This window comes from Pocillopora verrucosa, chromosome 2 (genome assembly GCF_036669915.1).
Source record: "Pocillopora verrucosa isolate sample1 chromosome 2, ASM3666991v2, whole genome shotgun sequence".
Lineage (NCBI taxonomy): Eukaryota > Metazoa > Cnidaria > Anthozoa > Scleractinia > Pocilloporidae > Pocillopora > Pocillopora verrucosa.
The window spans coordinates 6,333,628-6,361,558 of record NC_089313.1 but is presented as its reverse complement, the minus strand read 5'-3'; the positions used below and the strand labels follow the sequence as shown (position 1 = coordinate 6,361,558).

The 27,931-nt window shown below is 38.3% G+C and overlaps 4 protein-coding genes across 5 annotated transcripts in view; 3 read left to right on the top strand and 1 right to left on the bottom strand.

The window, feature by feature from the left end:
* Nucleotides 1-77: 77 nt before the first annotated feature.
* Nucleotides 78-2,335, top strand: LOC131787515 (uncharacterized). Its single transcript, XM_059104616.2, has one exon. It carries the CDS (start codon nt 244-246, stop codon nt 1,681-1,683), a length of 1,440 nt encoding a protein of 479 aa, XP_058960599.1. The 5' UTR covers nt 78-243; the 3' UTR covers nt 1,684-2,335.
* On the bottom strand, nt 2,093-10,948 carry LOC131787514 (uncharacterized). Of its 2 annotated transcripts, XM_066162660.1 has the most exons (9): nt 10,847-10,948; nt 10,143-10,698; nt 9,147-9,436; nt 8,438-8,708; nt 7,380-7,567; nt 6,371-6,575; nt 5,318-5,562; nt 4,403-4,685; nt 2,093-3,067 (listed from the first exon to the last, which is right to left on the bottom strand). In XM_066162660.1, the coding sequence occupies exons 2-9, from the start codon at nt 10,580-10,582 to the stop codon at nt 2,803-2,805; spliced, it is 2,187 nt and encodes a 728-aa protein (XP_066018757.1). In that variant the 5' UTR covers nt 10,583-10,698; nt 10,847-10,948; the 3' UTR covers nt 2,093-2,802. The 2 variants fall into 2 exon arrangements, with proteins under 2 accessions (XP_066018757.1, XP_058960597.2); XM_059104614.2 differs by having other exon boundaries at nt 10,143-10,928.
* Nucleotides 10,949-11,004: 56 nt separating this feature from the next.
* On the top strand, nt 11,005-22,973 carry LOC131790075 (E3 ubiquitin-protein ligase RNF10). The gene is made up of 24 exons (XM_066162659.1): nt 11,005-11,455; nt 12,216-12,418; nt 12,827-13,017; nt 13,395-13,485; nt 13,606-13,663; nt 14,068-14,129; nt 14,917-14,981; nt 15,378-15,450; nt 16,590-16,656; nt 16,748-16,809; nt 16,921-16,980; nt 17,170-17,214; nt 17,489-17,552; nt 18,252-18,334; nt 18,662-18,929; nt 19,352-19,407; nt 19,500-19,577; nt 20,156-20,273; nt 20,539-20,652; nt 20,834-20,974; nt 21,054-21,136; nt 21,630-21,690; nt 22,141-22,272; nt 22,698-22,973. The coding sequence occupies exons 1-24, from the start codon at nt 11,368-11,370 to the stop codon at nt 22,787-22,789; spliced, it is 2,355 nt and encodes a 784-aa protein (XP_066018756.1). The 5' UTR covers nt 11,005-11,367; the 3' UTR covers nt 22,790-22,973.
* Nucleotides 22,974-23,506: 533 nt separating this feature from the next.
* The window catches only part of LOC131790071 (hepatocyte nuclear factor 1-beta), a 24,333-nt gene continuing 19,908 nt past the window's right edge, over nt 23,507-27,931 (top strand). The window contains 1 exon segment of the mRNA XM_059107248.2: nt 23,507-23,882. Coding sequence (XP_058963231.2) covers nt 23,557-23,882 — 326 coding nt within the window. The 5' untranslated portion in view covers nt 23,507-23,556.

Sequence of the window (27,931 nt, the reverse complement as noted above, 5' to 3'; positions counted from 1 at the left end):
CCACTGTTTGCTCAGACGTTTCAAGGCATCAGGAATTAATTTTTTTTTCATTTCTTATTTTAAACAACTTAGAACGGTTCAACAGATCGAAATGAAAACGAAATAGGAAAATCGCGGCCTGGCTGATCAGTAAGATGGGATGAGAGAAGATTCTTTGCAAAAGAATGAGGAGTTGTTTTGATTTTAAATTTGTGCGCAAAACTACTTCCATCATGTGGTAGATCACCGCGGAAAACACAAAGTATGTCTGCCGTTGACAAAGATGGTTACCTTCTCAGACAACAAAGAAGTCACAATTCTTCTTCCTACGGACATTTTCGGACGATTTTTATTTCCAGTGGTCTTAGTTGTTTGATGACAGTTTTGATTATTTCGTTCTTATTACGAAACACCGCGTTTGTTAACATCTATATCCCGAATTCGGCTTCATCTCAGACAAACAAACATGATCAGGAGCGACGATCCTATGCCAAGAATGTGGAGCTAGTGATGTTACCTTTCGCTGTCAAACAAGGTGCAGTCTGCCTAGACGGATCACCCCCCGGATATTACTTCAGACAAGGACATGGCGCAGGGGGTAATAACTGGATTATTCACTTCTTCGGTGGAGCATGGTGTTTTGACGAGGAATCCTGTCTTCAACGCAGTAAAACGCGATTGGGATCAAGTAATTTCTTTCCGCCCCATCCCCCAACACTGCAAGGAATCCTCTCCGACAACGACAAAATTAACCCGGATTTCTACGATTGGAACTTAGTTCTGTTGTGTTATTGTGACGGAGCTTCTTTTACTGGTTATCGGTCAGATCCAGTTAATGTAAACGGACAGTATATCTATATGCGTGGCAAAAAAATTCTGGAGGTGATCATTGATCAGTTATTGCAAAGCGAATTCCGAAATGCAAAGCGCTTACTCCTCAGTGGGACTTCCGCCGGAAGTTTAGCAGTGACGATGAACGCCGACTTCGTTCGGAGTCGTATTCCTAAATCGATAGATGTTCGTGCACTGGTCGATTCGGGTTACTTTGTCGATGTAGCAGCACTGAGTGGTGAGGACATGATCAACAAGCATTTTAAGGAGATGTTTGATGTGCACAACTCCGTTGGTGGCGTTGACGAAGATTGTGCGAGAGGTTTTCGGCCGTCACTCCGTTGGAAATGTTTATTTCCCCAACATGCTTTTAACTTCGTAAGCACGCCTCTTTTTGTGCTGCAATCGGCATATGACGAGTGGCAACTGATCCACATTCGCGGAATCAACTGCCAGGTTCCTGACTACAGCGATAATTTCACCACAAAACGAAGTCTTTTTCGTAGATCTACCAAAGACACCATTTCTCCGAGTAAGCCCAGCCCAGATCGTAACTGGAACTACAAACACATTCACGGCATTTATTGCAGGCCGCCAGAATGCACGCGTAATGAAATGGCAGCAATTATGCAATACAGGAATGTGAGTCTGTTTGCATTGCGCCCAGTGCTACGTTCACCCAACTCAGGTTTATTTTTAAGCTCGTGTTTAGAACATTCGCAGAGCTTGTATGATGATACTTGGACTGGAATCTTTGTGAATGGTTTTAGCGTTGCTGAGGCTGTTGGAAACTGGATGTTCGAGCGGACGACAGAACATCAACATATTGACTGTGCTTTTCCCTGTAATCCATCGTGCGCTAATGTCTGGTGAAATTTTAGGTTTAGGATTCTATAAATTTTCTCATTTCTCAAAAGGTGAGAAGAGATAGAGCGAGCATTGACTGAGTGTCGCAAAAAAAGACCAACGTTATGTTATCAAAGCGACCAATCAAAATAAAGAAAAAAATTACAAGGAACCAATGAGCACTCAAAGTAAAAACAAACAACTTTTAGAAGGGCGGGAAAACGCAAGTTGCTAAGTCGCGATTGGTTTTAGCCTTGAATCTGATTGGTCGAAAGAATGGTGCGATCGTGCAGGTTTTCTTGACCAATCGCAAAGCCAAATCCAGGGAAACCAATGCTAACTTTCGATGCTCCCTTAAAAATTACTCCAAAGAAAGTGAAAAAGAGGAAAGTTCTTGCACAGGTTACCACAACAGTCATTCATGGGTGAATGAGTAAGTTTACTTAAGATAGAGGATGACATGAGACACATTTCAATGTATATGTACAGTACGCACAGAACAAGCATCCTGTAGTGCTAACCATTATCTGGTTTTTAAATTAAATTTCCCTTTGACCATCTTGTGTATTAGGCTTACTATTTTACCCCTAAAGCTTCTAGATTTTACCAGTTAGAAAGGTCGTAGTCTTGCTAGTGTCGAAATGAATCATTTCCTTGAGGAGCCTTTATGAGTGATTAAGGTTTGTGAAAAAAAATGGGTCGTAGTGTCCTCACCCTCCTAAATGAAAGAGTAATTCTTGCACATCTCTTTTTTCCATAAAACGTCAGAAAGTCACCTAATGCATGCCTCTGGTACTCTGCGTCTTCTCGAGAAAGTGATCTACTCTACAAACTCCACTCTGCCTCCCGTATGCACCGGTCGCCACCCTATCTAGAGGGTGGCAGATGGTTTATACGTGACGCCTGATTAAACCCTATTCCCTTTTGACTTCGTGATGTGTGAAATACTGTTAAAATGACAAGTGACAGACGCGTGAATTTTTCCAAAAATTCGTGCATCACCCCACACCCTCCCCTTCCCCTTTTTTCGTCACCGTCTATTTACACCAGCTCAAACTGCACGCACGTTTTTCTACGCATCACTCACAACTTAGTAAATTTCCTTGATAAATCCAAGGGCTTATTAGATTATCGCAGACTGTTCCATCAAACGATCTCATTGTAATCGTAAACGAAAGCTGTGCGACAAATGTTTCCTTGGTCATCTTCAACAAGGAGAGTTGAGGCTTGGTCCCTCACTTCTGATCTGGACAGGGTGAATGTGTTGGGTGGGTGTGGTTGTAGGAATTCCCAGTGTTGGTACACTTCACTGTGTTTCTTGTCCCAGAGCTCAATCAGCCTTATCCCGAGAGGTGCTTCTACAACTAATTGGTCTGCCTCATCCGTTGGTGTTATTTCTTTGTCTGAATCACTAAAAATTACGATGCAGAGTTAAAAAGAAATAGTACATATGGCTTACTGAGCCACTTTAACCCTTGACACCCTTACATCAGTATACATATTCTCCATACTGTTCTACATACATTTCCAAAGAGGCTGACAAGGAGAATTTGTTTAACAATCAAGAGCTGCTTTAGTAGGTGATCATCTCCACTATTCTCATGACTTTCAAGTTTGATTCAGGGGTGATATGGTAAGGAGAATTTGGATGCTGGTCACTCTTAGGGGATAAATGGTTAACTGGGGGACGCGGCAGCCTTAGAGTTAGTGCGCTGGAGTCTGGGTCTAGCGATCCGAGTTCAAGAACTAACCAGGTTACCGTGTTGTGTTCTTAGGAAAAACACTTTACTCTTACAGAGCTTCTCTCCACCCAGGAGTATTAATGCGTACTGGCAAATTGTCTGGGAAGCCTGGTCAAATGGAAGTGGGTAATCTTGGGGTAATCTTGCAATGTTTGGGTGGGAATACAGGTTTTTCCTTTACCTTTGCCGTATACTCACATTTCTTAAGACTTCCCAAAAAGATAAACCTTGATGCTAGTTGCAGTTTAGTAATAAAACATTGGGGGTCACCCGAATTGTTTTTGAGTTGCAGGCACATCAAGCCGAAATAAGGTGAGGGTCGGATTTGCTTTGATAGCTTAGGGTGCCAAAAACATGGCCAGAACATGTTCAGAAATAATTGGGAATTTTTTTTATGCTTTATTCAAAGACACAAAGTAAAAATTTACGGAAGCCACAGTCCTCTAGGGAATTGGTGTTTAAAAAAATATGACTCATACTGAGCTGCCTTGACTGAGAAAAATGTCCACTTTCACAAAAACATACACTATGAAAATGAACAAAAGATGGTAATATTGCTACATTAAGGTACTATTTTGCCACACCTGTGGACGAGAGAGAAAGAACGCAACTTATTTTGTCCAATTTTCCTGCTCAAGAGGGGGGACAGTGACAGAAGGTTGGTTGCTCAAGTGGAGCACCTCCATAGTGGAGTCTAACCCCTTTACACCATAACATTAGTATGCATATTCTCCATACTGTTCTCTATACATTTTTAACTTGCTGACAAGGAGAAATTGTTTAACAATCAAGAGCTTCTTCTTTAGTTGGTGATCATTTCCTTTATTCTCGTGACCTTAATGTGTGACAAGGGTGGTATTGTTGGGAGAACTTAGATGAGAGTCACTCTAAGGGGTTAGAGGGTTGAAAGAGATGACAAACTGTTAAGAAGGAGGACGAGAAGATTCTAAGAAGGAGATTATCATCCCTAACAATTGCTTTTTATCAAATAAACACAAACAAACCTGCTAAGCAGGATTCCAAGTGATCCAACATACATTCCACTCGTTCCCATGAGACCCAGAATGTTTTTCCCAAGGGAGGGTCTCAGGCAGCATTCATCCCCACCCATTCCTCCCATCCAAACACTGGATTTGTAGTTTGTGTGGAATCTAATGGCATCAATCCATCCCCCAGCTCTGACATCAACAGCTGTGATGTATTCCTCTGGAGAGTTGACGGTGAAGATATAGCGCTTACCCATGCCATCTGTTTCATGGGGCTCAGAGAGAACTTCCTGACACTCCCCTGGATCAAAACACAAGAAAAGCAAATCAGCAAAGGATTCAAGATCCTGCTTTAGGAATACATTACTAGTTCCATGGCAATCAGGTTGTCACTTAAATTACTCCTGATTCACAGGGTTTCATTACGTACTGTCCATACATAGAAATTGGAGAATTCTCCAACATCCATGCTAAATTATCAATCTAAATTTTGACTAATTCAGTTATCTTTAATTCAGACATGGAGGAAACTCTCCTGTTACTTTACGCAATTCTCGTGCAATCTCATTTCTTGATGACAGCCATGGATTCATTATGTAAATTACATAAGAAAGAAACAAATGATTGTTGACTTAGTTACATTATTCCACTAGAAAAAAAAACAAACTGTTAGGAAAGAATTACTGATCAAGAGAGAAACAAGAGAGTATTGTGTTCATCATTTTCAATTAACCCTTTTGCTCCTTAGATCTCACTGCAATTACCATGCAGTTCTTATGATGTTGGTTCTAAGAATTTGGTATTGGATCAACTAACAACCCCCTCGTTGTTATTTTTATTTATTCTCATCGTCTGCCTGATACTAGACAAGTATTGAAATCACAAGTAGAAATTATCTCTCAGTCACTCATAGAAGTCATTCATTAACCATACCACTTTCTGCATTTTCTTGATTCCCTATGATCTGTATACAATTCACATACTCCTCCGTGTGAATAATGAAACCCCCCAGAACTGCACTCTGGGACTCAAGCCACTTGACACTGTTGAATGACAACTGATTCTTCTGATGACAGCCACCGCAATTACCGACAGGACCACAGACAGTGCTTGACCAGTGTACCATGGGTTTTTTAGAGGGAATGTCATCCTCTTTCATGCTCAAAGTGGAGAACCATCTGAAAAAGCAAAGCAGCTGCTGTATGTAGCTATTCATTTTCTAAGATCCAATCAGCAATTCTATTTTCTAGCTCCTAGATACTTTCCTTCTAAATAATTATGAGAATTTGGTTTTTACATCAAGACAGTACCCTCCACCTGATCCTAACACCAGTTCGCTGAGTACTGTTTTGAGAAAGTGAGCAGAAGTTGCTACTAAAACATTTTAAAGAGTTCAAAGTTAAAGTGTATAATGGTGTAGATAAGTATAAGTTTTGGCAATAGTCCATTTTACAGTTGTGTGCTTGGTTACCAAGCCTTTTAACAGGAGTGAGGCTAAGGATGAACTTGTTATTATGATACAAACCTTGCTGCTTTACAAATGTAAATTGCTTTGTTGTCATGCTAACTAGTTACTGGTCTCTATCACAGCAAGGTCACCTTCAGCCTCACTCCAAATCAAAGGCTTGGTAACTAAGTACTCCACTGTAAAATAGCCTATTCAATGAATGCAGCTTGTGAAAATGCAGATTTCATTCTATGTGCTATCTCTCCCTCATGCTCCTGTAGGAATACTCCACCCAAGGTTGCACTTTTTCCCAAATCAACTCATACCATTACATGATATTATGGTGCTACAACTAAGAAGACACAGCACCTAGAATAGTTATTATTAAGAGGTATCCTGATTATGATACTATTAGAAATCATACTTAAATAACCTTCATCAAGTTACCCCTTGAGCATATCTATCACAAAAGGTCAAAGAAAAATTTCCCTTTCAATGGAAACACAATAACTTCAGTTGTATGTACTACTGAATCTTACTTGTGATATCTGAGTAAAACAGCAGAGGATCTGTACCAGTGTGCACCATGTGACCATTCATTGGGTCCAGCAAGGTCAGTGTTTCCACCAGAGGGACTGGCAGTACAGCTTTTTGATTTGGGCACAAGACCTTCAGCACCTGGGATTCCTGTAGCTAACACTTCAACAGCAGTCATGGCTTTGTCAGCAACCTTTTCCTCAATAACTGAAGACAGAGGTGTGCAGACAGTTGATTATAAACTTTAAATAATATATTAAGTTCTATTATTGGTATTCAAATCCGAAACTGAACAGTAACTTTTTAGAAGTGTTTACAATTCTGATAAGTGATTGGAATCTAAATTTTAAAACCTGTTTATCAATGATAATACCAATGAAGCATTTCCATTCTTCCATATCCACTAGCTTAGTGCACTTTACAACATTTGCAAGAGACTATGGCCAGATTGCATTAAGCAGTTGACAATTCATTGAAAGCATTTCAAAGACCCCTAATTTTGGAATCAGACCACCACACCGGAAGCTACATTGCCTACTCTTTCCGAGAAGTGTATGCCTGGGTTCTTTAACATCCCCTGCACTCTGTTTTTTAACTAGGGTAGTTAATCCTTTAAAAAACATCAGTAGTACATGTAATTATTAATAATCGTTGAAAGTACCAAGAAATTTACTACTGTTTAGTTCTTGAAATGAAAACTGGAAATTTTAAACACATAGAAGACTGAACATTACAAACAGTCTCACTTTCCAGCTTTATTCAATGGATGTAAAAAACTAAACAAAAAAAAAACAACACAGATACGTGTTTGTGGTATGCAAAAACATCTCATCCACTGAGTTTTTTGAGTGGCACTCCATAATTTGTAACTTTTGCTTAACAAAGCTGGAAAAGGGAGAATGTAGAAAAAGCAGATATGGAAATTTCAAGCTGCTTGAAAAGCACAATTGTTAGGAGAAATTAAAAAAATAATTCATGAAATATTGTACATGGGAAATTTTCTCCCCTGACCTGACTTTTCCACAGGTACAGTGTCCTTTTCTGGAGATGTTGGTTGCCTCCACATGGTAAACACACAGTTCATATCATCAAATCCTCTTGCCATAATACCTTTAGGTGTGTGCGCTAGATCGAAGCAGTGACCAAGTTCATGTATAGAGGCACCCAAACCAGTGGCATAATTTGCCCAATAAGTTCCTCTGAAAATAACGTAACAAATGTTAACCCTTATATTCCCAGGAATGACCAACAAAGAATTCATCTTTATGATAACATACATTTTCAAGCAGAAAGGTAATGAAAAGAAAAAATATTACTGACCAGGGAATATTGCTTAACTCAAAATAAAATTCTCAGAACTAGAATCATAAGTAACAAATGGGGAACAGTAAAGGGAATTATTATTTAGATCTTTGGAATGAAAGGGTTAACTTTCATTCCTTTTGGGGAGTTCCATAATGGTAAAAACAAACATTGAGATATATATACGACTGCAACATTTTCCAAATTAATGACCAATGTTCTAACATTGTTATGTTATGCCATGTTTACAGGCAAGATTAATTTAATCTGTCACTTAAATCCCAGAATGTATTATTTTCCTCTAACTTACAGTTTACTGTAACAGTTGGTACCATGCAAGTTGATGTTAATGTTAATATTTTGTTTCTATGTTTCTGTTCAGTCTTATTCACTCCAAGTTCATTGATTCTATTCTATTCTCAGGGGGTGGGGGGGGGGGAAAGAGGGGAAAGAGGGTTGGAGGATTTTGGTTGTGTTACATTGAAATTTACCTGATTCCCCCCTAAGTCTCTGTACAGTAGTACAGAAGTATTCTGAATAAATGATCCATACCCCCTGAGGCAGCCAATTTTCTATTATCCCCCCTTTCCTGGTATACTCTGATGCGATCCCCTCAAAATTCCCCACCCCCACTTCCCAGCAGATAAAAAATGACTGATCAGTTGACCCAAGTAGTGCAATTTTTTTCCAAGAAATTATTTGAATGGTGACATCATCACTAGCCAGGATAACAATGAGCCATGATTTATTGCATATGTTGAACTTACCTTCCACCACTGTCATCAAAGAGCTGTAATTTGTCAATCATCCGTCCATCAGTAAAACATGGCATCAACTCTTCGATACTTGAGGCCCAAGTGTGTAGCCCTCCTGTACCAAAGAGAGCAAGGTGACTCCCTCCAAGAGCTGTGTGAGCTTTGATGTACTTTGTAATAAGCTTTGCATTAAACAGATCTGGGGAAGGTGGATCATAATGTGTGCAGGACATGAAAGTCCAAAACTTACACAAGGGATCAAAGAGGCTTGATGACTTAAGCTCTGAAAAATAACATGAACAATGACTATAACTTTCATTCAGCTGATATGCTTAACCCTTTAACTCCTAAGATCTGATTGTTAATTCTCCCATCTAGCTACTACACATTTTCCAGTTAATTAGTTACATGAGTTTGGTATTAGATCAAGATAATAACTTCTACCTGATGATTTTGAGTATTCTCATCACCTGTTTACTGGATAAATTGTATGGATATTATGGGGAGAAACTACATGTGAATCACTTCTGGGAGTTAAAGGGTTAAATACCTCAAGACAAATTTTACCATGGTAACAAAGTCACTGCATGTGATGAAAAAAAAAAATTATATATAAGAGATGTGCTTTAATGGTTCTTCAGGATAGGTCTATTTAAAACAACAACTCACTAAAACAAGCAGAACAGGATGATCTGTTAGCTCCATACATGTATATCCTTACCCTTGTTGAAAAAAGCATACAGCTGATCTCCTGTCATACCAAGAGCTTCACAAGTCTTCAATTTACTGGTAAAGATATGAACCTTGGGTGACCCAGTGTCATCTTCCTCAATGCAGAATGTCTTGTGTCCTAGACCATGTTGGTACAAACTTTCAGCCGTAAATGTTTGAAGAAGTCGGGAATTAAAAGCAAGTCTCTTAACTGCAGAATCTACATTGCATGGAACATTCGCAGGAGCATCAAATGATCCATCACTATCAGTGCACTTGATGTACACTACACGAACAAATCTGTCAAAGAATGGATTAGGTCATCATCATCATTAACTTCATCATCATCATTTATTAGCCACTTTAGATATAATATTTATACAGGTTTAACAGTATGGTAGGGCAAGGAGACCTCCAAGAAACCACCAGGCTTATAGGGCTGGCCACTTTAGTTGTCAATATGTTAGTGATTGTGGATGTGGATGTGCGGCTTGACCAAGGCAGGTCAAGTCTTCTTAGGACATTGTAGCACATAACCATCTACGCTTTAAACCCTTTGACTGCTACGAGTGACCAGCTTCTAATTTCTCCCTGCAGTATCATTCTTGAATCAAATGAAAAGGTCATGAGAATAAAGGAAATGATCACTAATTTAAGAAGCTTCTGATGGTTAAACAATGATATGCCATAAAATGCTATATAAGGGATGGCAGGTGTCCTGTGATGGACTGGCATTACAGTCAGGACAAGTAGCAGTCTTAGGTGCAGTGAGGTGTAATGGCAGTTAGAGACCACATAGCCTCCAATTTAACTCTCTGCCCCTGTCTGCAGAGTATGGTAGATGCACACACCACTTTTTTTCTTTGTCACAATACATTTTACACTGCAGAATTTCCTTTGCATGCACAAGATGTCATTGAGTTTTGCCATACCATGCATACTGGCCTCCGTCCATTGTGGTAAAACAAAGAGCCTTGCTTAAAAATTAAAAGAGTAGCAAGCATACCTTGATATTGTGACTGGTATGTATGTTAACTTGAACTCAAGTTCATTTAAGTCTGTTCTATCCGGCACTTTTAACACAATCAAGTTTTCCCCAATGTTAAGAGGAACAACCGCCTTGAAACCTTTACAAACCACAGGCCACGACAATTCGTGATTGCCACATCTAATCAGTATAGAAAAACCATCTTGATAAACTTCTAATTCATTCTCAATCAATGTTGAATCCAGAGCTCGAATCTTATTTCTCCTCTCTGATTCAGAGTCACTTGATGTATCTAAACTAGTATTAGACACTCGACGGATTCTTTTAGGTCCAGATGTTTCGCTATTTGGACATATTATCCCCTCTAATAGCACTAGAGGGTAGCAAACAGTTTCGCCTTGAAAATGATTAAAAACGCAAATTTCTTGATCAGTTTTTTCCATTTCTTCCCTTGCCATTTAAAACCACTGCTGTAATAACTTTGACACGATGGTGAACTTGTACAGGTTCGGTTTTCGTCTCCTCCTGAATACTTTTTGCAAAGTATGATTACTTCGTTGTTCGTGTTTTCTTCCTAGATGTAACACATTAAAGGTATTTCTTCAGATCAGGAAGTAGTCAACAAATCTGACAACGGATAACCGAAGATAAACTTAAAAAATATTCCCAAAAATTCCCAACTCCCTTTACGCAGTTCAGCTCATCCGTGACGTGTATATTACCATGCTGTTGAAAATGACATCGAAATAGTCGATGCCTACTGGTTCCTAGGTGATTTCTATTTCCTAGAATATATGCATCATTCGTCCGCCATGTTGAAAAACGTCGTTTCCAGTCCTTTCTCAGCCAAACTGTGTCAACTGATCACCTGATCCACGTCACTGGTTAGTTATCGTCCTCCATTAGTGTCTTGGCGCTGGTTACAGCAGCCCAGTTAGCTTTCGTTACTACTTTTATTTCCACTGCAAAGTCCCTGTAAGGGACACAATACCTGTGTTACAAGGGAGCAAACGTTCCCTTGTTGTTTTTTATATATTTTTAACTCAAAATTTTTCAAAACCTTGGACACAAACAACGAAAAACTACCACCTCAGTTTCGTCAGGTTCATTATGGCTTTGTGAGAATTTTGCGCCATGTTTATGCAAGAATTGGTCGAAAACGTCTTTTCTCCTGTTGGAGTGACCGTTTGTTGCGTTTCAGTTTTTAATTCAAAGCTTCACAGAACAGAAATTTGGGCAGTGGATGAGCAAGGAGTGCGAGGAGATGGAAGGAAGAGCTGCTACCCCGAAAGGAGTAGTACCTTCTTCACAGCCGAATGGAAAGGAGCCAGGTACCGAAATAATGTACATCAGAATACTTGTACAATTGTTTTGTTATTTAACATTGGTTACAAAGGCCATAAATTGTATTTGAATCTTTAACGCTTTGATTTACTTCGCATGTGGGAAGGTTTTCGAAATAGTTTCTGGTTGGATGTGGTTTGCGAAATTAAATTTAGGCTATATGTAACGAATTTAGCTTACGTTTGTTGAACCTTGTCAAGTTATGTCTGGAACATATAATGGGTCTAAATACTGTTGAGCAGTTTTAGAGACGAGCTTGTTAGCTTGGAAACCTAAATTATTTAATTCTCCGATATCTCTATCTCACGAGTGATTGTTTACGTGTTGCGACTCTCAGTTCGTCTACTGCTACTCAACGAAGAAACAGACAGGTGTCGTAAAGAGACTGTACTGATTTCCTTTTTGCGTGTATTGTCTCAACATTCGTTAGAAATTTCCTCTAGCCTTGATTAAGAATGATGCGAAAGAGCTGTGAAGCAGGATATTTTAAACGCAATTTTTGCAAAAATGGTTTCAAGTAGCTTTGATTTGTTTATGTTTAATTTGGTCGCTGATCAGGGCAAATGTTGCCTACAGTAAGTTCCAAGGCTCAAAACAATGTCTAGGCTGGCACTGGTCAAGTTGTCCCATCAAACCTAATTTAGCTTGAAACAAACCCATAATCTGGAGCCAAAGATTTACCCATCACGCCCTCCCACTTACTCAGTAAGGACATTTTATGACCAATAACTCATTGTATTCTTTCAGCCCAGAGAAATAAAGGTAACTGGAGAGGTAGAAATAGAAGAGGATACAACAGTGGTAGATATCCCAATCAAGACCGTTATAGACAACAGAGAGACTCGTATGACAAGAGAGATGGGTTCAATCAACCACAGAGGCGTGGAGCTATGCCAGACAGGAGGCCCCCCACAAGAAGTTTCTATCAGTCTGGTGTAGATTCAAAAAGGGTAAACATGCTTACTTTTGACTTTTTATTTTTTTAAAGATTGCTTTGAGACAATTTGGTGTGTAAGACAACCTTTTGCTTCTGGGTATGATGTGCTAGTTTTAAAAGGAAGTATGTTGGCCAAAGCTTGTATGAAACCCAGAAATCTCATGAAAATAAATAAATTTGCATACTTATTGTTCAGAAAAAAAGGAGGTGAGGTGAGATAAGGGAGGTGTAACAAGAGCTTAATTGCTTTGGCCTTGGAAATTGGTGGCTGTTCAACTCAGGCCACATGTTTGAATCACAACCTTGAATCTACCAAATTAAAATGATAATGGATGAGAAGTATGTGGGAAAAGGTTTGAATCCGTACAGGTTGTTGCATGGTAGTATTCAGGCTCTTATTCATGACATCTCATTCTCCTAGGAGTCTGTCTCAGATGCACTAGAAGACTATCCAGTCACTGGTACTACTGCTGGGTCGAAAAAGTATGGCATGTCACTCAATCACCTTTTGAACTTTAAATATGCACCTAGGGAAAAGCCCCTCGCTTATCTCCCCAGAAATGGTCGCAAAAAGTACACTCCATTCAATAAAGAACAGTTCATCCAAGCTAAGTGAGTATATATTTCATATTGGATGTTTTGGTGTATAGTATCACTGAGTATTTTTACAAGTTGTGCTAAATAAATAACCAATGGCCCAAATAACCATGCAATATCGAAGGATATTTGTACTCTGTTCGCATGTTAATTTTACTCGACTTTGTGCAGTTGGACAATAACTGTGATGACTTCAAATGTTTCAAATTGATTCAGCTACTCCAGGAAACTCTTTTTCAAGGTAGTTTGATCAAGGGTCAGTGATTATTAACAACAATAGAACTAACTGTAGAAGGGAAAAAAGAAACAGCCACAGCAAAATGGCTTAGTGCTCACTCATCTGGTTAGAACCCTTGAAGTTTCAAATTTTATTGTTCATTATTATTTTCTAGCTTTCAGTTTGTAGTGTCTGATTCTGGTGATTATGAAATTCATGCCATGGACCCTGATGTGCTTGTGGACTGGGATTTGATAGAACAAGTGGTAAGTTCATTACATCATAACTTTTATAATTTCTTCCTAAAATCATCTGACAAGTGTAAAAATTTATTTATGCAGATTATTTTGTTAATGTTATCAATTTATCTTGATTTATTTTCACAGCGAATCTTAAGCCATGAGGTGCCATCATGCCCCATCTGTTTATATCCCCCTGTTGCAGGTAGATGTGATACTGTTTAACAAATTAATTGACTTTAAACAGGTACATATTAAGTTAAGAAGAAAATGTCTTAAAATACAATGAAAGGTTATGTTGATGAGCCCTTCCCTAAAATTTGAATAGATTTGCCAAGATGTTGAGGTTTTGTAACAGTATTTGTCTCAACATCAACATCAACATCAACATCCCCAAAAATTTGAGTAGATTTGTCAAGTTGCTGAGATGACATGATAGTATTTATCTCAACATCGACATCCCTAAAATTTGAATAGATTTGCCAAGATGCTGAGGTTACGTAATGATATAGGTCTCAACATCAAATTCCACACTGGCAAGCTCATTGGCTGGAAAAAATCTTTTTTAGGTTATTGTAATCTTAATGGATTTCACTGTCTGTTTTTTAGCTAAGATAACCCGATGTGGCCATATCTACTGCTGGTCTTGTATCCTTCATTACTTAAGTCTGGTAAGTGTTTGGCGATACCCATGACTTTTTAAACCTTAACTCCCAGGAGTGACAAAGACCTAATTTCTCCTTACAATATCAATACATCAATAAGCACACAAGTAATGAGATTAAATGAAAACATCAGTCAAAGCATTATTAGTTGATTCAATATTAAATTCTCTAAACTAACCTCATGATAATCATATGGTAGACATAAAGGATAATTATTAATGAGATATTGGGAGTGAATGGGTTAATACTCTGAAGTTACTTTTTCTCACATGCATTATAGATGATAACTAGCACACTAAATTACATTTCCTCAAAGCACAAAGGAACCATGAGATCTGGCACTGTCCTGGAGGGAGATATCCTAGTCTCTTGCCAAAGGAACCTAGCACATTTGCCATAGACATACTCATTCCAATTCCCTGGTGGTGGACAACGCTTTGACAGTTTTTCCTTAGAAAACATAATGAACCTAATCAGAAACTGTTAAATTTCATTGTAATGATGCTGTGTGGGGTTAAAACTATAGGACTGCTAGTTATTTTAGGATAATACAGGGAGGTAACCCTTTCACTAGAAAAGAATTTTCTCCTCACATTGTTAATAAATTTTCAAGCAGAAGTGTCAAAAGAATGAAGAGAAAAGCAAGTTAGGGATGATCTCTGATTGGAAGCTTAATTCTCAGATCCAAAATTATAAGAAAGGTAGAACAGACAGTGCAGAGAAAAAAATATTTAGATCTTGGGACTGCAAGGGTTAAAAGATAAATAACTCAATTTAAAACTTGCTTCAACAGAGCGACAACTCTTGGCACAAGTGTCCCATTTGTTTTGAAGCTGTCTATAAAAATAACTTGAAGAGGTACAATAATACTATCCAAGCCCAAAGTAGTGATGAATGTGATGTCCTATAATCAAACTTTTTGTGTATTAAAGTTTCTTTTGGTTCTGCAATTTTGATGCACTTAAGAGTCAGTTTCTCAGAGCAGCGCCCATTTTTTGGTTATGCTCTTTGGCTTACAGGAATATATAAGTTCAATATTGTTCACAGAGCATTTCAAAACAGTTGGGTAAGCTGTTGCTCTGTACCTCTGCTTAAGCAATTTTTGAAGTGTTGAAGGTGACAAAAAATTATAACATGCATCTTTCTTTGGTTCTTATAATTTTTATTAATTAACTAAGTGCTAAATTTTTTTAGTTATAAAACCCACAGATTTCTTCTTTTAGATTTTCAACAATTTTTCTGTTTTCTTTTCAGTGTTGTTGCCATGGAATCACACCCATTTTCAGTTGGTGATACTATCACCATGAGGCTTATGAAGCGAGCTAAGGTACTCTTAACCCTTTCTGCTCTAACATCAGTGTGCATATTCTCCATACTGTTCTCTATACATTTCCTAAGCTGCTGACTAGGAGAATTTGTTTAACAGTTGAGAGCTTTTTTAGTTGTTGATCATTTTCTTTATTCTCGTAACCTTGAAATGTGATTCAGGGGTGAAACAGCAAGGAGAAATTACTGTAAAAACCTGCATATAAGCCACACTTTTTTCAAAAAATTGTCATTAGAAATTAGAGGTGAGGCTTATCTGCGGGTTCAATCTAATGCCTGGTTACTAAGCTTCGAATGTTTGGCTCACGTTCTTGTTGTAATGCAAAAATCTATGGAAAAACTGTGTTGAATGAAGAAATTCCTGTCAATAAACACCAGAAAAAGATCAATCATATGTCAAAGTTGGTAGAAATGATGTTCATTGTATCAAAGTGCTAAAATTGTGGGTAAGACTTTAAAGTATTTTCTGTTGCAAAGTTAATTAGTGAGTTTATGTTTGATAAACAGTGGATGAAGAAGACTTCTCAAGACGCGACTTTGGATTTCTTTTGATTTCTTTCAAAAAACTTTTTTTCCAAAATTTGAGCTGCTGAATTCAGGGTGCAGCAGTTTTTACGGTAGATGCTCATCATTTAAAGGGTGTAAAGGGTTTAACTCCTCTAAAGTTTAACTGAATCACAATCTTGAATGGCCTCCTCTGTTTTATATCTTAAAATGGTTTGTTAAAACCTGTCTTAAGGAAATTGCCTGGTTACATTTGCACAAGGTTACTGCTATGAACAGTTTCTTACAAACTCCATTGAAAGTGAATTAATTTAGTTTTTATATCATATGGAAATATCAAATTGATCTGACAATTGTCAAATGTATTATAATTATGAGAAACAGGCCTATAAATTGTCTTCAAGTCTCCAAGTTGAAAAGGCAAGCCATAAACACTTTCATTGAAACAGTGTGAAAAGAAGATAAAATAGTTGTCCAAGATTTTGTGGTACAAAGCTTGCCCTCTGGCCCACAAGGATATCATCAAGTGTAAAGAAAAGAAAGCTCTTCAAATCCGTAGTATTGAACATAATAATTAAAGACAAGTCTTTAGTGTTTTTGGCTGTGGATGGCAATATGTATTTTTATCTTTTTTAGAACTCTGTGCTTGCTATTCCTAAAGCCCAATGGCACGAGAGGGAATTAAAGCCATTTGGAATCAATGGTAACATAGACCTTTTAAAAAAATCACATTAGGAAAGGAAATGTGTGGTATTATATCTGGTTAAAATTTTTTTATTGTTTTTCTCTCTCAGATGAGGTAGATACACGTTATGCAAAACTACTGCTGGCCTCTCCTGATGAAGTTTTAAAACAGGTAATTGGATTGTTTCAACTCTGATTAAAACTGTGAAGGAGGGTAAATATTTAATAGTTGTCTGCACAATATGTTTTGAGTTTGAGGCTACTGTTGGTTTCCTTAAAACAGATCATTGAACCTGAAGAGACAGCATTGAGTACACAGCTTGTGGAAGCCAAATGTGAACAGGTATGTGGGAAATTCTTGTATTGGGAGAAGGCAGTTATTATCATTGTGCCCTTTACCCAGCTTGATTCATTAGATAGTGTTAACTATGTAATAAAAGAGATGACATACTCAAAGCTTAGGGATATTCTTAGAAATTGGGAAAACTGTTAAATCCCTAATTCTTGTAATTTGTATTTTATTTTTCTACAGCTGGAGGAAGTTTGTTACATTGAAGTTGCACTAGAAGAAATTAAGGTACAATAGCTCCATGTATGAAACTCGAAGAGCAAACTGTGATGTAACCATTTCTCAGGTGTCTTTTATTCTTTTATTCTTTTATTCTTTTATTCTTTTATTCTTTTATTCTTTTATTCTTTTATTCTTTTATTCTTTTATTCTTTTATTCTTTTATTCTTTTATTCTTTTATTCTTTTATTTCGGAATATTGTTGAAACTATTAGATGAGTGTTTCCCTATTCCCTCCACTATCATTAACTAAAGCTTTTGAATCTCTTGGGTATGTTTGCAGGCTCGTCGTGAAAAACTGAGTAAATCAAAGGATTGTGTTGAAGAAGTGAGAAGCCTCATGGAGAGTGAGTGTCAGTTAAGGATCGGTTAAGGATCCTGAATGACTACTGCTTTAAATGTAACCTGCATCTTTATTGATTAATGAAGTGCATTCAATTGCTGGTTAGTTTCCTATTGATTCCTGGGGTTGGTGCTCTTTCTTATAGGTTTCAGCTTAGTTCTTTGGTAATTAGACTGTTCATCTTTGCTTGTTGTACTTCTCTAGCCTCCAAGCAACCATACAAACAAAAAATGCTGCAAGGTTCTTCATGAATTGGCTGAGATTAATATTTCTATCTCTTCAATCAACTATTTCTGGCATCATGGCTCATCAAACTCATTGTATTTGTTACAACTGTTTTACACTACATTCATTTGATTTACCCAATAGTTTCTTGTAAAGCATCACCCCCATTCCACTTGATTGTGTGAATGTCATGGACCTTTTATCACAAATAGAGCTTAAACTCCAGCTCCAGCTCCAGCTCTTGTTTCCACCAACAAAACACCACAGTTTCTTTAGAAACTTACCTCTTTATTCACTTGTTTCAATTTACTACGAGATGTAAACTGGCTCTAAAGTTGAAGTTCTTCTTTTCCCTTTTCACAAGAGTACAGTTTTAGTGTTTTGACCAGACTGGGTATTACAACTTTGAAAGCAGTATTATTTTGTTTACTGGGTTGAAGGTTTCTTGAGTAATTAGTTGATTTGATAATGTCATCAGGTTCACTGCAGTATGAGGAAGACAATAAAAAAGATGTCAAAGAAGTTACCAGCTGGAAAGTACTTTCTCCAGGGGCATTTCAGGTAAGAAGTTACTTTCTGACCTGTCTAAGAATGACATTCCATACTCTATCCAAGGCCATGTTTAAGAGCCAGAAGCCAGCAAACTAGTTTCTAGCAACTCTTCTCATCAGGTTAAGGTAGGAACTCAAATGTGATATTGGAAAAGGGTAACACTTCATACAAAAAAACCATCTGCCTTTCATCAATATCTTCTAAACTTGAAGAAAACTCTACATATCAGTTCGTTTTTCCAGTGAGGAACTAGCATATTCATAGGGTCTCTTTGGGTGAGGAACAGGGTTCTGGGTATGCTCTGTGGGTTATTTAGCTTGCATTTCTATCCTTTAGGATGTTGGCGAGTATGAGGCAGCCTTCTCTGATGAAGAAGATGGAACAGTGGAGGGTGAAAAACAGAAGTCAAATTTTGATGTGATTGATTCATTATCCAAAGAAACATGCGAAACAACAGAGGTGGTAGAAGATTTTGATAATGTCACTTACCTTAGGAGAGCGCGACAGCACAGCAGTGAGAGTACATCAGGAGATTCTAGTTCAGAGTCTTCAAGACCTTTATCTCCTGGGGCTGTTACAACTCAGCACTACTACTTCTATCAAGGTATATGAAATGGTCTATGTATAAAATTGTCAAAGAATCATATTAGCATTAGGCCAATTTTTGTCTTGTGTAGTTCATGTCTTTTTTTTCAGCCATTTGTTATCTCTTAAGTTACACCTTGATTATTTGTATTCAACCCTTTAACTCCTAAGGGTGATTAACATGTAACTTCTCCCTAAAATATCTAAGTATACATATCCAGCAAACTCATCATGTAAAAGTTATCTTGATCTGCCACTGTACTGGTAATACCAAATGGGTATAACTCATTTTTTTTTTTTTTTAAATGTTACAGCTAGATAGGAGAATTGACTGTCAGATCTTGAGAGCTAAGGGAGTAACATACCAGCACTTCTCTGTTTAAGTATCACACATGAAACTAATAAAATTCTAGAGCAATCCAAAAATTTTTGTCTCTACAGCTGATGATGGCCAGAATGTATTCTTGAGCTCTATTAATGCACGCTGCTTGATTAAGGTATTCCTTTTACTTTATGGTAAAATTGATGAAATAATTTTATGAAAGAAGTCCTGAGATTTGTTTGATTGACTAAGTTATTTACTTTCCAGGAGTATGGGAGTCTGGAGTATTGTCCAGAATATATTACAGGAGAGATTGTGGAAATGCAAGCTTTGACCCAGAATGAGGTCAGTTTTAGGATTTGATACCCCAACTTTTCAAGATGTAAATTAGATTTCTTATTTTTTTTCTGTGTGCATGTTTTTGTTTTTGTTTTTTTCCTGGTTCAGAAAGGCACAGAGAGGATAATACTCTAAATGTCAGCCATGCTGCTTACTTCAAGACAAGCAGTGTGGTTTAGTTATCATGCAATATCATACGTTGTATAAATATAATTATGTTTCTCCAGACCCTTTATGATTTTAGGTCACCAAATGTCCACTTCTAATATGGTTCAGCTTAAGGCATTGCTCTCTTTAGCCACCTCTCTTTCCTACTCTCCCTCCTTCCCCCTCCCCCCCACCCCACCCATTTCAAGACAGTACTCAGGCTTTTATGTCACAATTTAAGAACCAAAGGTGCACAGACAGATTTCAAGGAAGGATCTCGTTCAATTTTTGGCATAAACCTCACTGTTTTCCTTTCAAGACTTTGTCTAGAACTTATTGTTAAGTTGTAACAATGTGTAAGCTGTATACTATAGTTCTTTGGCAATGTATGTTAACTTAGGGTAATTTTCCTGTTTAATGTGACTATGTACTTGTAGGCTCTTCGTAAGCAGTTCCGATACATGAGCCATCTTCCTTTAACCTGTGAGTTTGTTATCTGTGAACTGGACATCAAACCACCTGTTGTATCACGCCACACACTCAATTTCTTCCGAGGTGAGGGACACTGTGCAGTACATATGCTTCACATTCTTGCAATAATGTAAGGAAAGGTGAATCAATTTGAGCAAACCCTTTCACTGATCTCCAATTATTTTTACCCATGTGCTCATCTTAAAAAACCGTTGAAGGATACAACTCCATGCTGCAACACCCAGTGGAGCTCTGCTGCCAAGCTGGTTTACCTTTAAAATATTTTGCAGACCTCTTATCCTAGAACAATTGGTCTTTAGTATTTACCTCTTCTTTTTCCTTTGTGCAGAGGAGCTTCAACGCAGAAGACAGCAGAGGCAGAAGAAGTTAAGGATGGAGAAGAAGAGGGAGCATAAAATTTCATCCAGTGACAATTGTTCATACAGCTCAGGAAGATTTACTAGTGAGTAGGATTAGGAGAAACCATGCCGTTGTTCAGTTCTGATTTGCATGTGACAATGTAAAACCAATTATATTAATGGTTACTTAAAAATCTGTGCAGAAATTCTCGTATCCGTTGTGGTATTTTAAGGCTAGTCTGTTAAGTACTGTATCTAACGTAAATGAATGTGTCCATCGTACAGGTGAATCAGTGGCTCCTGAACGCTTAAATCTTGGCAGTGAGTCAGAGTTCCCGGCTCAGCACGGGCCATTGGCATTCTCTCCACCCGGTAACTCGTCACCTAGCCCATTCATGCAGTTTGCAGCTTCCATGGCTGGTCAAGGTACAAAAGACATTCCCTTCAATTTGCATTCAATAGAAAACATTCAGTGAATTTCAAGATGGTTCCTCTTGGTTTTCAGATGAAGGTTATGCTGCAGCAGGAGAAACAGATGGAGCCAATTTGCAAGATGATCTGGGACCAAACCCTCCATCTTTTGCTGAGGTTAGTTGAAAACGAAATGTCAGTTACATGTGTCTAAACAAAGTTTAGCCGTTGCTTAGCCACGCGTGCTCTAGACAGTCTTAAACTTGGTCGAACGTCGTCTTTAAACGTTAATTTCGTCAATAGGGTCAGGAATAAGTGCCCTCTCCCGAATGGACATCCACCCCTTAGGCTATGCTGTCAAACAAGCAACCCTCTCGAATAAACCCCTCCCCCTTCTCCCTAGTTTTCTCAAATAGTAAGGATCCGAGGAAAACAATTTTCTATCGCCCATTTATATCTTTTGAATCTTCCATTACATTGGAATCAGAACAGGAAAAAAATAAGCACCCCTCTTCCCCCTCGATTAAACGCCCTCCTTCCAACTAGCCTCACTCCTTTCAGCCGAAATTTTAAATAAGAGTCCGTTAGCTTATTCCAGGAACTACGTTACATCTGAAAGTGCGCTCGGTTTTTTCCTCGACTAACTTCAATAGTTTTGCTTTGTTACTAGGCACTGAGGTCCAAGAAGGCTGTTGATATTCCGAAACGCGTGGAGAAGCCTACTCTATCAGGTACATCAAGGATCACTTCCCGAGTAAAACATATCCAGCAGTCAGTAACATCTGTCAGTTTTGCATCTACTTTGGCATCCAGTGAGATCGACATTAAGCGCGCCTATTCTTGAAACCGCTAAGGAGGGCGCCATGGTCTCAATGCTGTAAATAAGGCACTCAGGGCATCATTAAATTATTATTGCTCTTCTTTTAAGAATTACCAAATAAGTTCAGTGTAAACACGCGTACCATTATCTTTGTGGCATCCTAATCATTTTAGTGTGATTATTTCGTTAAACTTGATCGTTTATCGTGCCATACATGAATTATTTAGCTAATCTTGAGGGTAGATTTTTGCTCTCTCCTTTAGGATGTCACCCATCGCTGCTCTCTCCCCCTTCCAAACCATAATATTCTCAGGGCAAAATGCGATTTAACTAGTTTAATCAGTCTCTCTATTCTTTGTAGCATCAGCGAGGAAGAAGATGGAAGACGAGGACGAGGAGGACTGTGCGCCAGTGCCTACTTTTCAGTCTGCCTTCACCGAGGCTCTGGTCGCAGCTGACTGGACCAGAAGTGGCTTTTACCAGGAAAATCAAGGTGAGGCTTGTTGTCTCTACTCTACCGTTCATTCGCGTAATTAAACTCACATTCTTGGAGAAGCCACGAGAAATCATCGGGTCATCGGGTCTGTGTAGAAATAAATGAAAGTCGAAGGAAATGATCGCTAATTTAGGGAGCTCCTGGTTGTCTCGGAAATTCTCCCTGTCAGTACCATCCTGAGTAAAGAGAACATAGCCGAGAATATGAATACTAATGGAGGGCGTAAAGGGCTGAAGGTGAAAAATTCGGTCAGTTCAGTTGAGGTGGTCGTGTTGTTGAGAGACAAGTGGGAGTTGCCCGTAGATGCTGACTGGATAAAAGACTTGTCGATTCGAGCGTATTTATAGAGAACCAAGCCAAAAGCGCATGTCCATTTGATTTTTGATCTTTTAACTAACAAGCTGTATAATTGTTCCCTCTAGGCGCTACAGGGGAACGGAACAGTGGAAAGAAGCAAAAGAAAAGCAAAAAGAAACTTCTCTTTACTACAGGAAGTTTCATGAAGTACACTTAAAAAACAGTTTGAATTTACTCTCGAAGCGGTCGGTGTGTTCACGCAGATCTTTGATGTAGGATAAATTTGATCGTAAGAATTGTATGATAGAGGCTAGGCCTGTTGAATGAATCTCAGCCACGAGCGTATACTGTATTCATCGTTTAAAAAAAACGTTTGTCGATAATAAAACAGTTACTAGAGACCATATTGGCTGTGATTTTGCACTCTGTTTTGGAATATCGATTGCCTTGACCTCCACCTCGTCGAAAATTCTTGCTCGCTGTTAAGATGAGGCGAGAAGGTTGGAACCTGTAAAGCTACCGTGTTAGATCCCCTCCCAAATTTTGTAGTAGGTTATATTTCTATTTATTTTTTCACAAAGAGCTCTCTGTTTTCCTTTGGCCGTCATTCTTTCTTTCTTTATCGATTTTGTCAGTTTTTTGGCGTTTTTCTGTCGTTTTTTGCCTTTTTTTTGTAAAATGAAACGTGCTCACAATCTGCCTATCATGTTGAGAATTACCTTTCAAAGAAGAACCCTTAGCCTTCTTTTTTGGTGTGAAAATGATATGGTAGCTTCCATATAACAGCTACGACCAACTTAAAATTTATTTGGAAAAGAAGTTAATGATCCTCGAATTGAACGAGGAGATAAATGCACCACAGGAGTCAAGTGCAACGTTCCCGCAAAACCGCCGCGCTGACCATTAATGAATGCATGCTCAATACGATGTTCTGGTCCTGTTTACCAGGAGAACGGAGCGATTGCTCACATATACCAACAAGCGATGCACAACACTATGGCGAGAAACGCCAGCAGTCGAGAAATCACACCCTTACAAGGAGAGTTACTGCGAGCTCTGATCAGCAGTGGCATTTCCAAAGACGCCCTTCTTGGTGCTTGCGATGAGTTGTACGCAAAATTGGCGCAGAGCGCTCAACGCGCAGATGGTACAGCTGCAGAGCAACAACCCAAGCACAACTCCAGCGATCATTTGCAAGGTATTCAGGTCAAAAGCGAGGCAGTCAAACTCGATGAAGCTCCTCAGAGAAGGTTGATAAGAGACGTGAGCTTAGAGGCACAACAGGTCAGCTTTGTTGATCAAATGCTCGGGTAAGTGTTTACTCCTCGTAGTCGACTTCCACTTCTTGGAGTCATGGCGCATAATGCATTTGTCGGAGATCCCTTGGTGGGCGGACTTAAATTCGCATTCGCTGTCCCAAGTTCTGTTGCAAGTTGATTGAGGATAAGAAACTTTGCATGTGTAATACGTTACTTGCATTTTATTTAACTGGCTTTCTTTAACCTCGTGAATAACTCATCTTTTGTACTCCCTAGAGCGCGTCTTTTCTTCCCTTCATCGAACGTATTTTGATTTCACGCGTAGTTCCATTGTTCGCCGATCTAAAAACTTTACTTGCCTATTGTTAACCTTAACTGGTGGCACGCGACTTGTATCGATCGAATGTTCGATTCGCATCAGTTCGCCGGAATAAAAACTTGACTTCCATCACACGGTCTGGCGCACAGATCACGCCGAAGAACTGATCCGTCACCAAAACCAACGCCTCCTCTCACCTGAACTTTCCATCAGCCGACCAAAACTAATAGATGTATTGGCAAAATGTCGATTTTCAACAGGCTTCACTGCGAGAAACACACGTTCTTGTGTGAAACGATCATGTAATGTAACGGGGTCGCTTTGCATTATTTATGAAATCAATTCCCAACTTATATTGTGTTGTGAATAGAAAATCTATCGCGTTAATGATTTGCTCGGGTCCATCATAAAGAAAGGCAATTAAATATTAACTTGAAGAGCGCAGAGGAAGTGGAGTTCTAGGCATAAATATACAATACTCGTATTGAGTGTAGCATGGCGGAGCAAGACAAATTCTCGCTATTTTTTTATCTGTAGCCTGCTTCGTTCTCTTCTTCGGCGCAGTAAGGTTTCGTTGTTGATTGCATCCTCGTTGACAGACGAGAGGGAAGCAATAATTAGGCACTTTCTCTTTCTTCTAACGACACGTTCCTTTAGAATCGTCGTCGGAAAAGCTTCACCGAAGCGAACTGTTGACTTAAGCGTTCGATGCTTTACAAGAGTTGTTTCAAGCGATGCATTCGAAGGATATCTGCTTTATATTTCGCTTTCTTCGTGTTTCTTCACACCCTTTGAAATTTTATCTCACGAGGCCATGAGAATTCCATGGTCGTCAACTGATCGAAAGACAATATATGAGGTGACGCTAACAATAATATCAGTTGTATAACTAAGGTGTATTCCTCAGGCAAGTGCGTTTGAAACTTGTGTCACAGCGACATTTTTGTAGTAGTTTCCTCGTAGCTTGCACGAAATGTATACAATGAAAAAAATCCAAAACAACCATTATCTACACCGGAAATGGACTCACATTAACGGGATTGAGCAGAAAATTTCTTATCATCATTTTGAAAGACTTTTGTGTGCGTTCATTGCGGTGTACTAGGATAAGAAGGTTGTAATTTTTTTTTCCTGAAAATTAATCTTTTCAAGGGAGAAAAATTAAGCTGTGCCTTTTACAGTCCATATTGCCTGTGCTATTTTAAAAAAGTGTGGCATTGAGTGAAACCCATATTCAGTGACAACAAGGTGTGAAGTGAACTATCAAAACTTGACAATAACTCCTGCTGGTCACATAGAGTTTTAAAAAAAGTTGAAAGAAAATAATTATGTATGGAAAGATACCAAACAGCATGTTTAACCTTTTACACCTTAACTATAACAGACAACACAGCAGATTTGATGCGACACCAGGAATCACATTTTAACACGTATTAGTCCTTATTCACTTGACAAGCAGTGAGAAGATACCTTGCAGTAGAGCGATACTTTAGGGCAGTGTGTGGTTGAAACTGAAAGAAATAAACTTATAAACAAAAGTTACAAAAGAGAAAAATCCAAGCCAAAAGTGACACAAAACCTAAATAGACAATTCCAAAAAATGACTCTTACATTTGTCATTGTCCTGGAAATGGCTACATAAACTGTACTGTATACTGCAGTTGTGTTTCCAAGTAAACCAAAACAAACTGAATAACAGTCCTACAAAAGCAACGAGATTTAAACTGCTGAAGCTGCAAGAGCATTTTGCATAAATTACACCCATTAAGGTGCGTTCCACACACCCCGTAAAGGAAACAATAGGCTTACTAAATATATTGGCGCTAACAATCCTATACTAACATCAGTATTCATATTCTCTACACTGATCTTTTTAAATTTCCTGCAGTAATGACAAGGAGAATTTGTTTGACAATCAGAAGTTCTTAAACTGGGGATCATTTCCATTATTCTCATTACCTTAACATTTTATTCAAGGGTGATACTGGGATGAGAAAGTAGAAGTCAGTCACTTTTAGGGTTAAGGAACTGGTTTGCTCTTGCTCTCTGACCAATTCCATCCTGGACATTTTCACATTTTCCACTTCTTTGAAGTATTTGAAAGTCTCTGAGAAATGAAATAAATTTCTAATCCCCTCATAACTTTTTAAAATGAATGTTAAATGACTCTTTTTTGTAGAAGAGGAGAACTCAATAAATGATATCTCTGGGTCAGCAAGTGCCCCATTAATGATCAATTTAGTGGCAATATTCCACTGTGCACCTTGTTAAATTCAAAGTTTGTTTCAATTAAAATCTTTCTTCTATTTAAAAGCAGATGCATAATACATACCTTACTATACTTATTTTCTCTTTTGTACTGTACTAACAAAAACCTTGCTTTTTCACCTGGTTTTATGGCCTGCACCTCATGATTGGCCATAGATATAAGTGAACAAAACACGATCCATAACCTAAAGTACAGACCCTGAACTCAGTCAATAAGAGGTATATTTTTCTCTCTCCATAGTTATATTCTCTCTCTCTCTCTCTCTCTATATATATATATATATGTATATATATATTATTTTAGGGGTTGGGGGGGGGGGACAGTGGGAATGGTTCCAGGCTGTGGGTGTTCATTCAGTATTCTCAGGTCGTAGGAAGAGACAAAGACAAGATAGTGGGAAGTAAAAATTTAACAGGGACCCCGCAGCAAGTTTTGAGTGGGGAAGCTATTTTGGCTCCATTATTTTTGTTAATTTTTTTTGGTTTCATTTATTTTTATTTTTGCAAAAAAAGTGGGGGGGGGGGATAAAAGTCCCCCCCAGCCCCTCCCTCTGTGCAGTCCCTGTTTAAAGGCAGTGACATGTTCCAAAATCAAACATCTTTAGATTTTGGATTTCATAGGTTGGTATCTCTGCCTTCAAGACTTGGAGCAAACGATGTTATCTTCAATGACAATCATGGGACACTTGACCTTTTCACTCCCAAGATCAAATCAGTAATTCTCCTTACTGTCTAATAAACATCTGCTATACAATTCTTATATTGTTGGTCAGAGAATTTAATATTGGATCAACCAATATTCCTCTAATAGATATTTTATTACTCATCACTTCATTGCCTGATGTATTGTGTATTGTTAAGAGAAATTCTGTTTTGGTCATTCATGAAAGTCAAAGGGTTAAGGGGGCAGACAGTGGAAATGGTAACAGGCACAACTAAAGAAAATTCACTTTATTATTTTTTTAAGTCTTAAAATTGTAGGACAATAAGATAGTCTGAGGCTGAATTTTTCTAAATTACCTAGAATGGACCCATGGCAAGCAGCGAAGTGGATTAAAATGTGTATGCAGCAACGCAACATGCGACAGCGTGAAGTGGTGGAGGCCACGGGATGTAATCAGAGTCGCATATCACAGCATCTTAATAAGGGTACTCCTATGAAGACAAGCAAAAGAGCAGCGCTCTATTACTTGGTTGAGACACAGAGGAAAGAACTATGAGCGTAAGGAAATTTTTTGCATTTTTATTACATGTTATTACAATGTGATGCGCATATCAACAATGTGTGGAAAAGTTGAAGAGTACAAATGGAATAGATGCATTTATTCTTTATTCTTCTTCTTTTTGCTCTTACCACATTTTAAAGTCAACCTGTGATCTTAAACTGAACAGCACACAGCAACATGGAATCTTTTTCTTAAATAGAAGGGTCCCAAAGAAGATAACACAAATCTTAACCCTTTAACTCCCAAAAGTGATTAACATAAAACTTCTCCCTACAATGTCCATACAT

Excerpts from the sequence above, each read along its gene's own strand:
- LOC131787515 (XM_059104616.2), top strand. The coding sequence starts at position 244 with ATGTCTGCCGTTGACAAAGATGGTTACCTTCTCAGACAACAAAGAAGT.
- LOC131787514 (XM_066162660.1), bottom strand. The coding sequence starts at position 10,582 with ATGGCAAGGGAAGAAATGGAAAAAACTGATCAAGAAATTTGCGTTTTT. Across the intron at positions 9,437-10,142 it reads ATACCAGTCACAATATCAAG|ATTTGTTCGTGTAGTGTACA; the intron begins GTATGCTTGCTA and ends ATTCTTTGACAG. Across the intron at positions 4,686-5,317 it reads TCAAGAAAATGCAGAAAGTG|GGGAGTGTCAGGAAGTTCTC; the intron begins GTATGGTTAATG and ends GTTTTGATCCAG.
- LOC131790075 (XM_066162659.1), top strand. The coding sequence starts at position 11,368 with ATGAGCAAGGAGTGCGAGGAGATGGAAGGAAGAGCTGCTACCCCGAAA. Across the intron at positions 16,981-17,169 it reads TGGAAGCCAAATGTGAACAG|CTGGAGGAAGTTTGTTACAT; the intron begins GTATGTGGGAAA and ends ATTTTTCTACAG. Across the intron at positions 21,691-22,140 it reads GGAGAAGCCTACTCTATCAG|CATCAGCGAGGAAGAAGATG; the intron begins GTACATCAAGGA and ends TATTCTTTGTAG.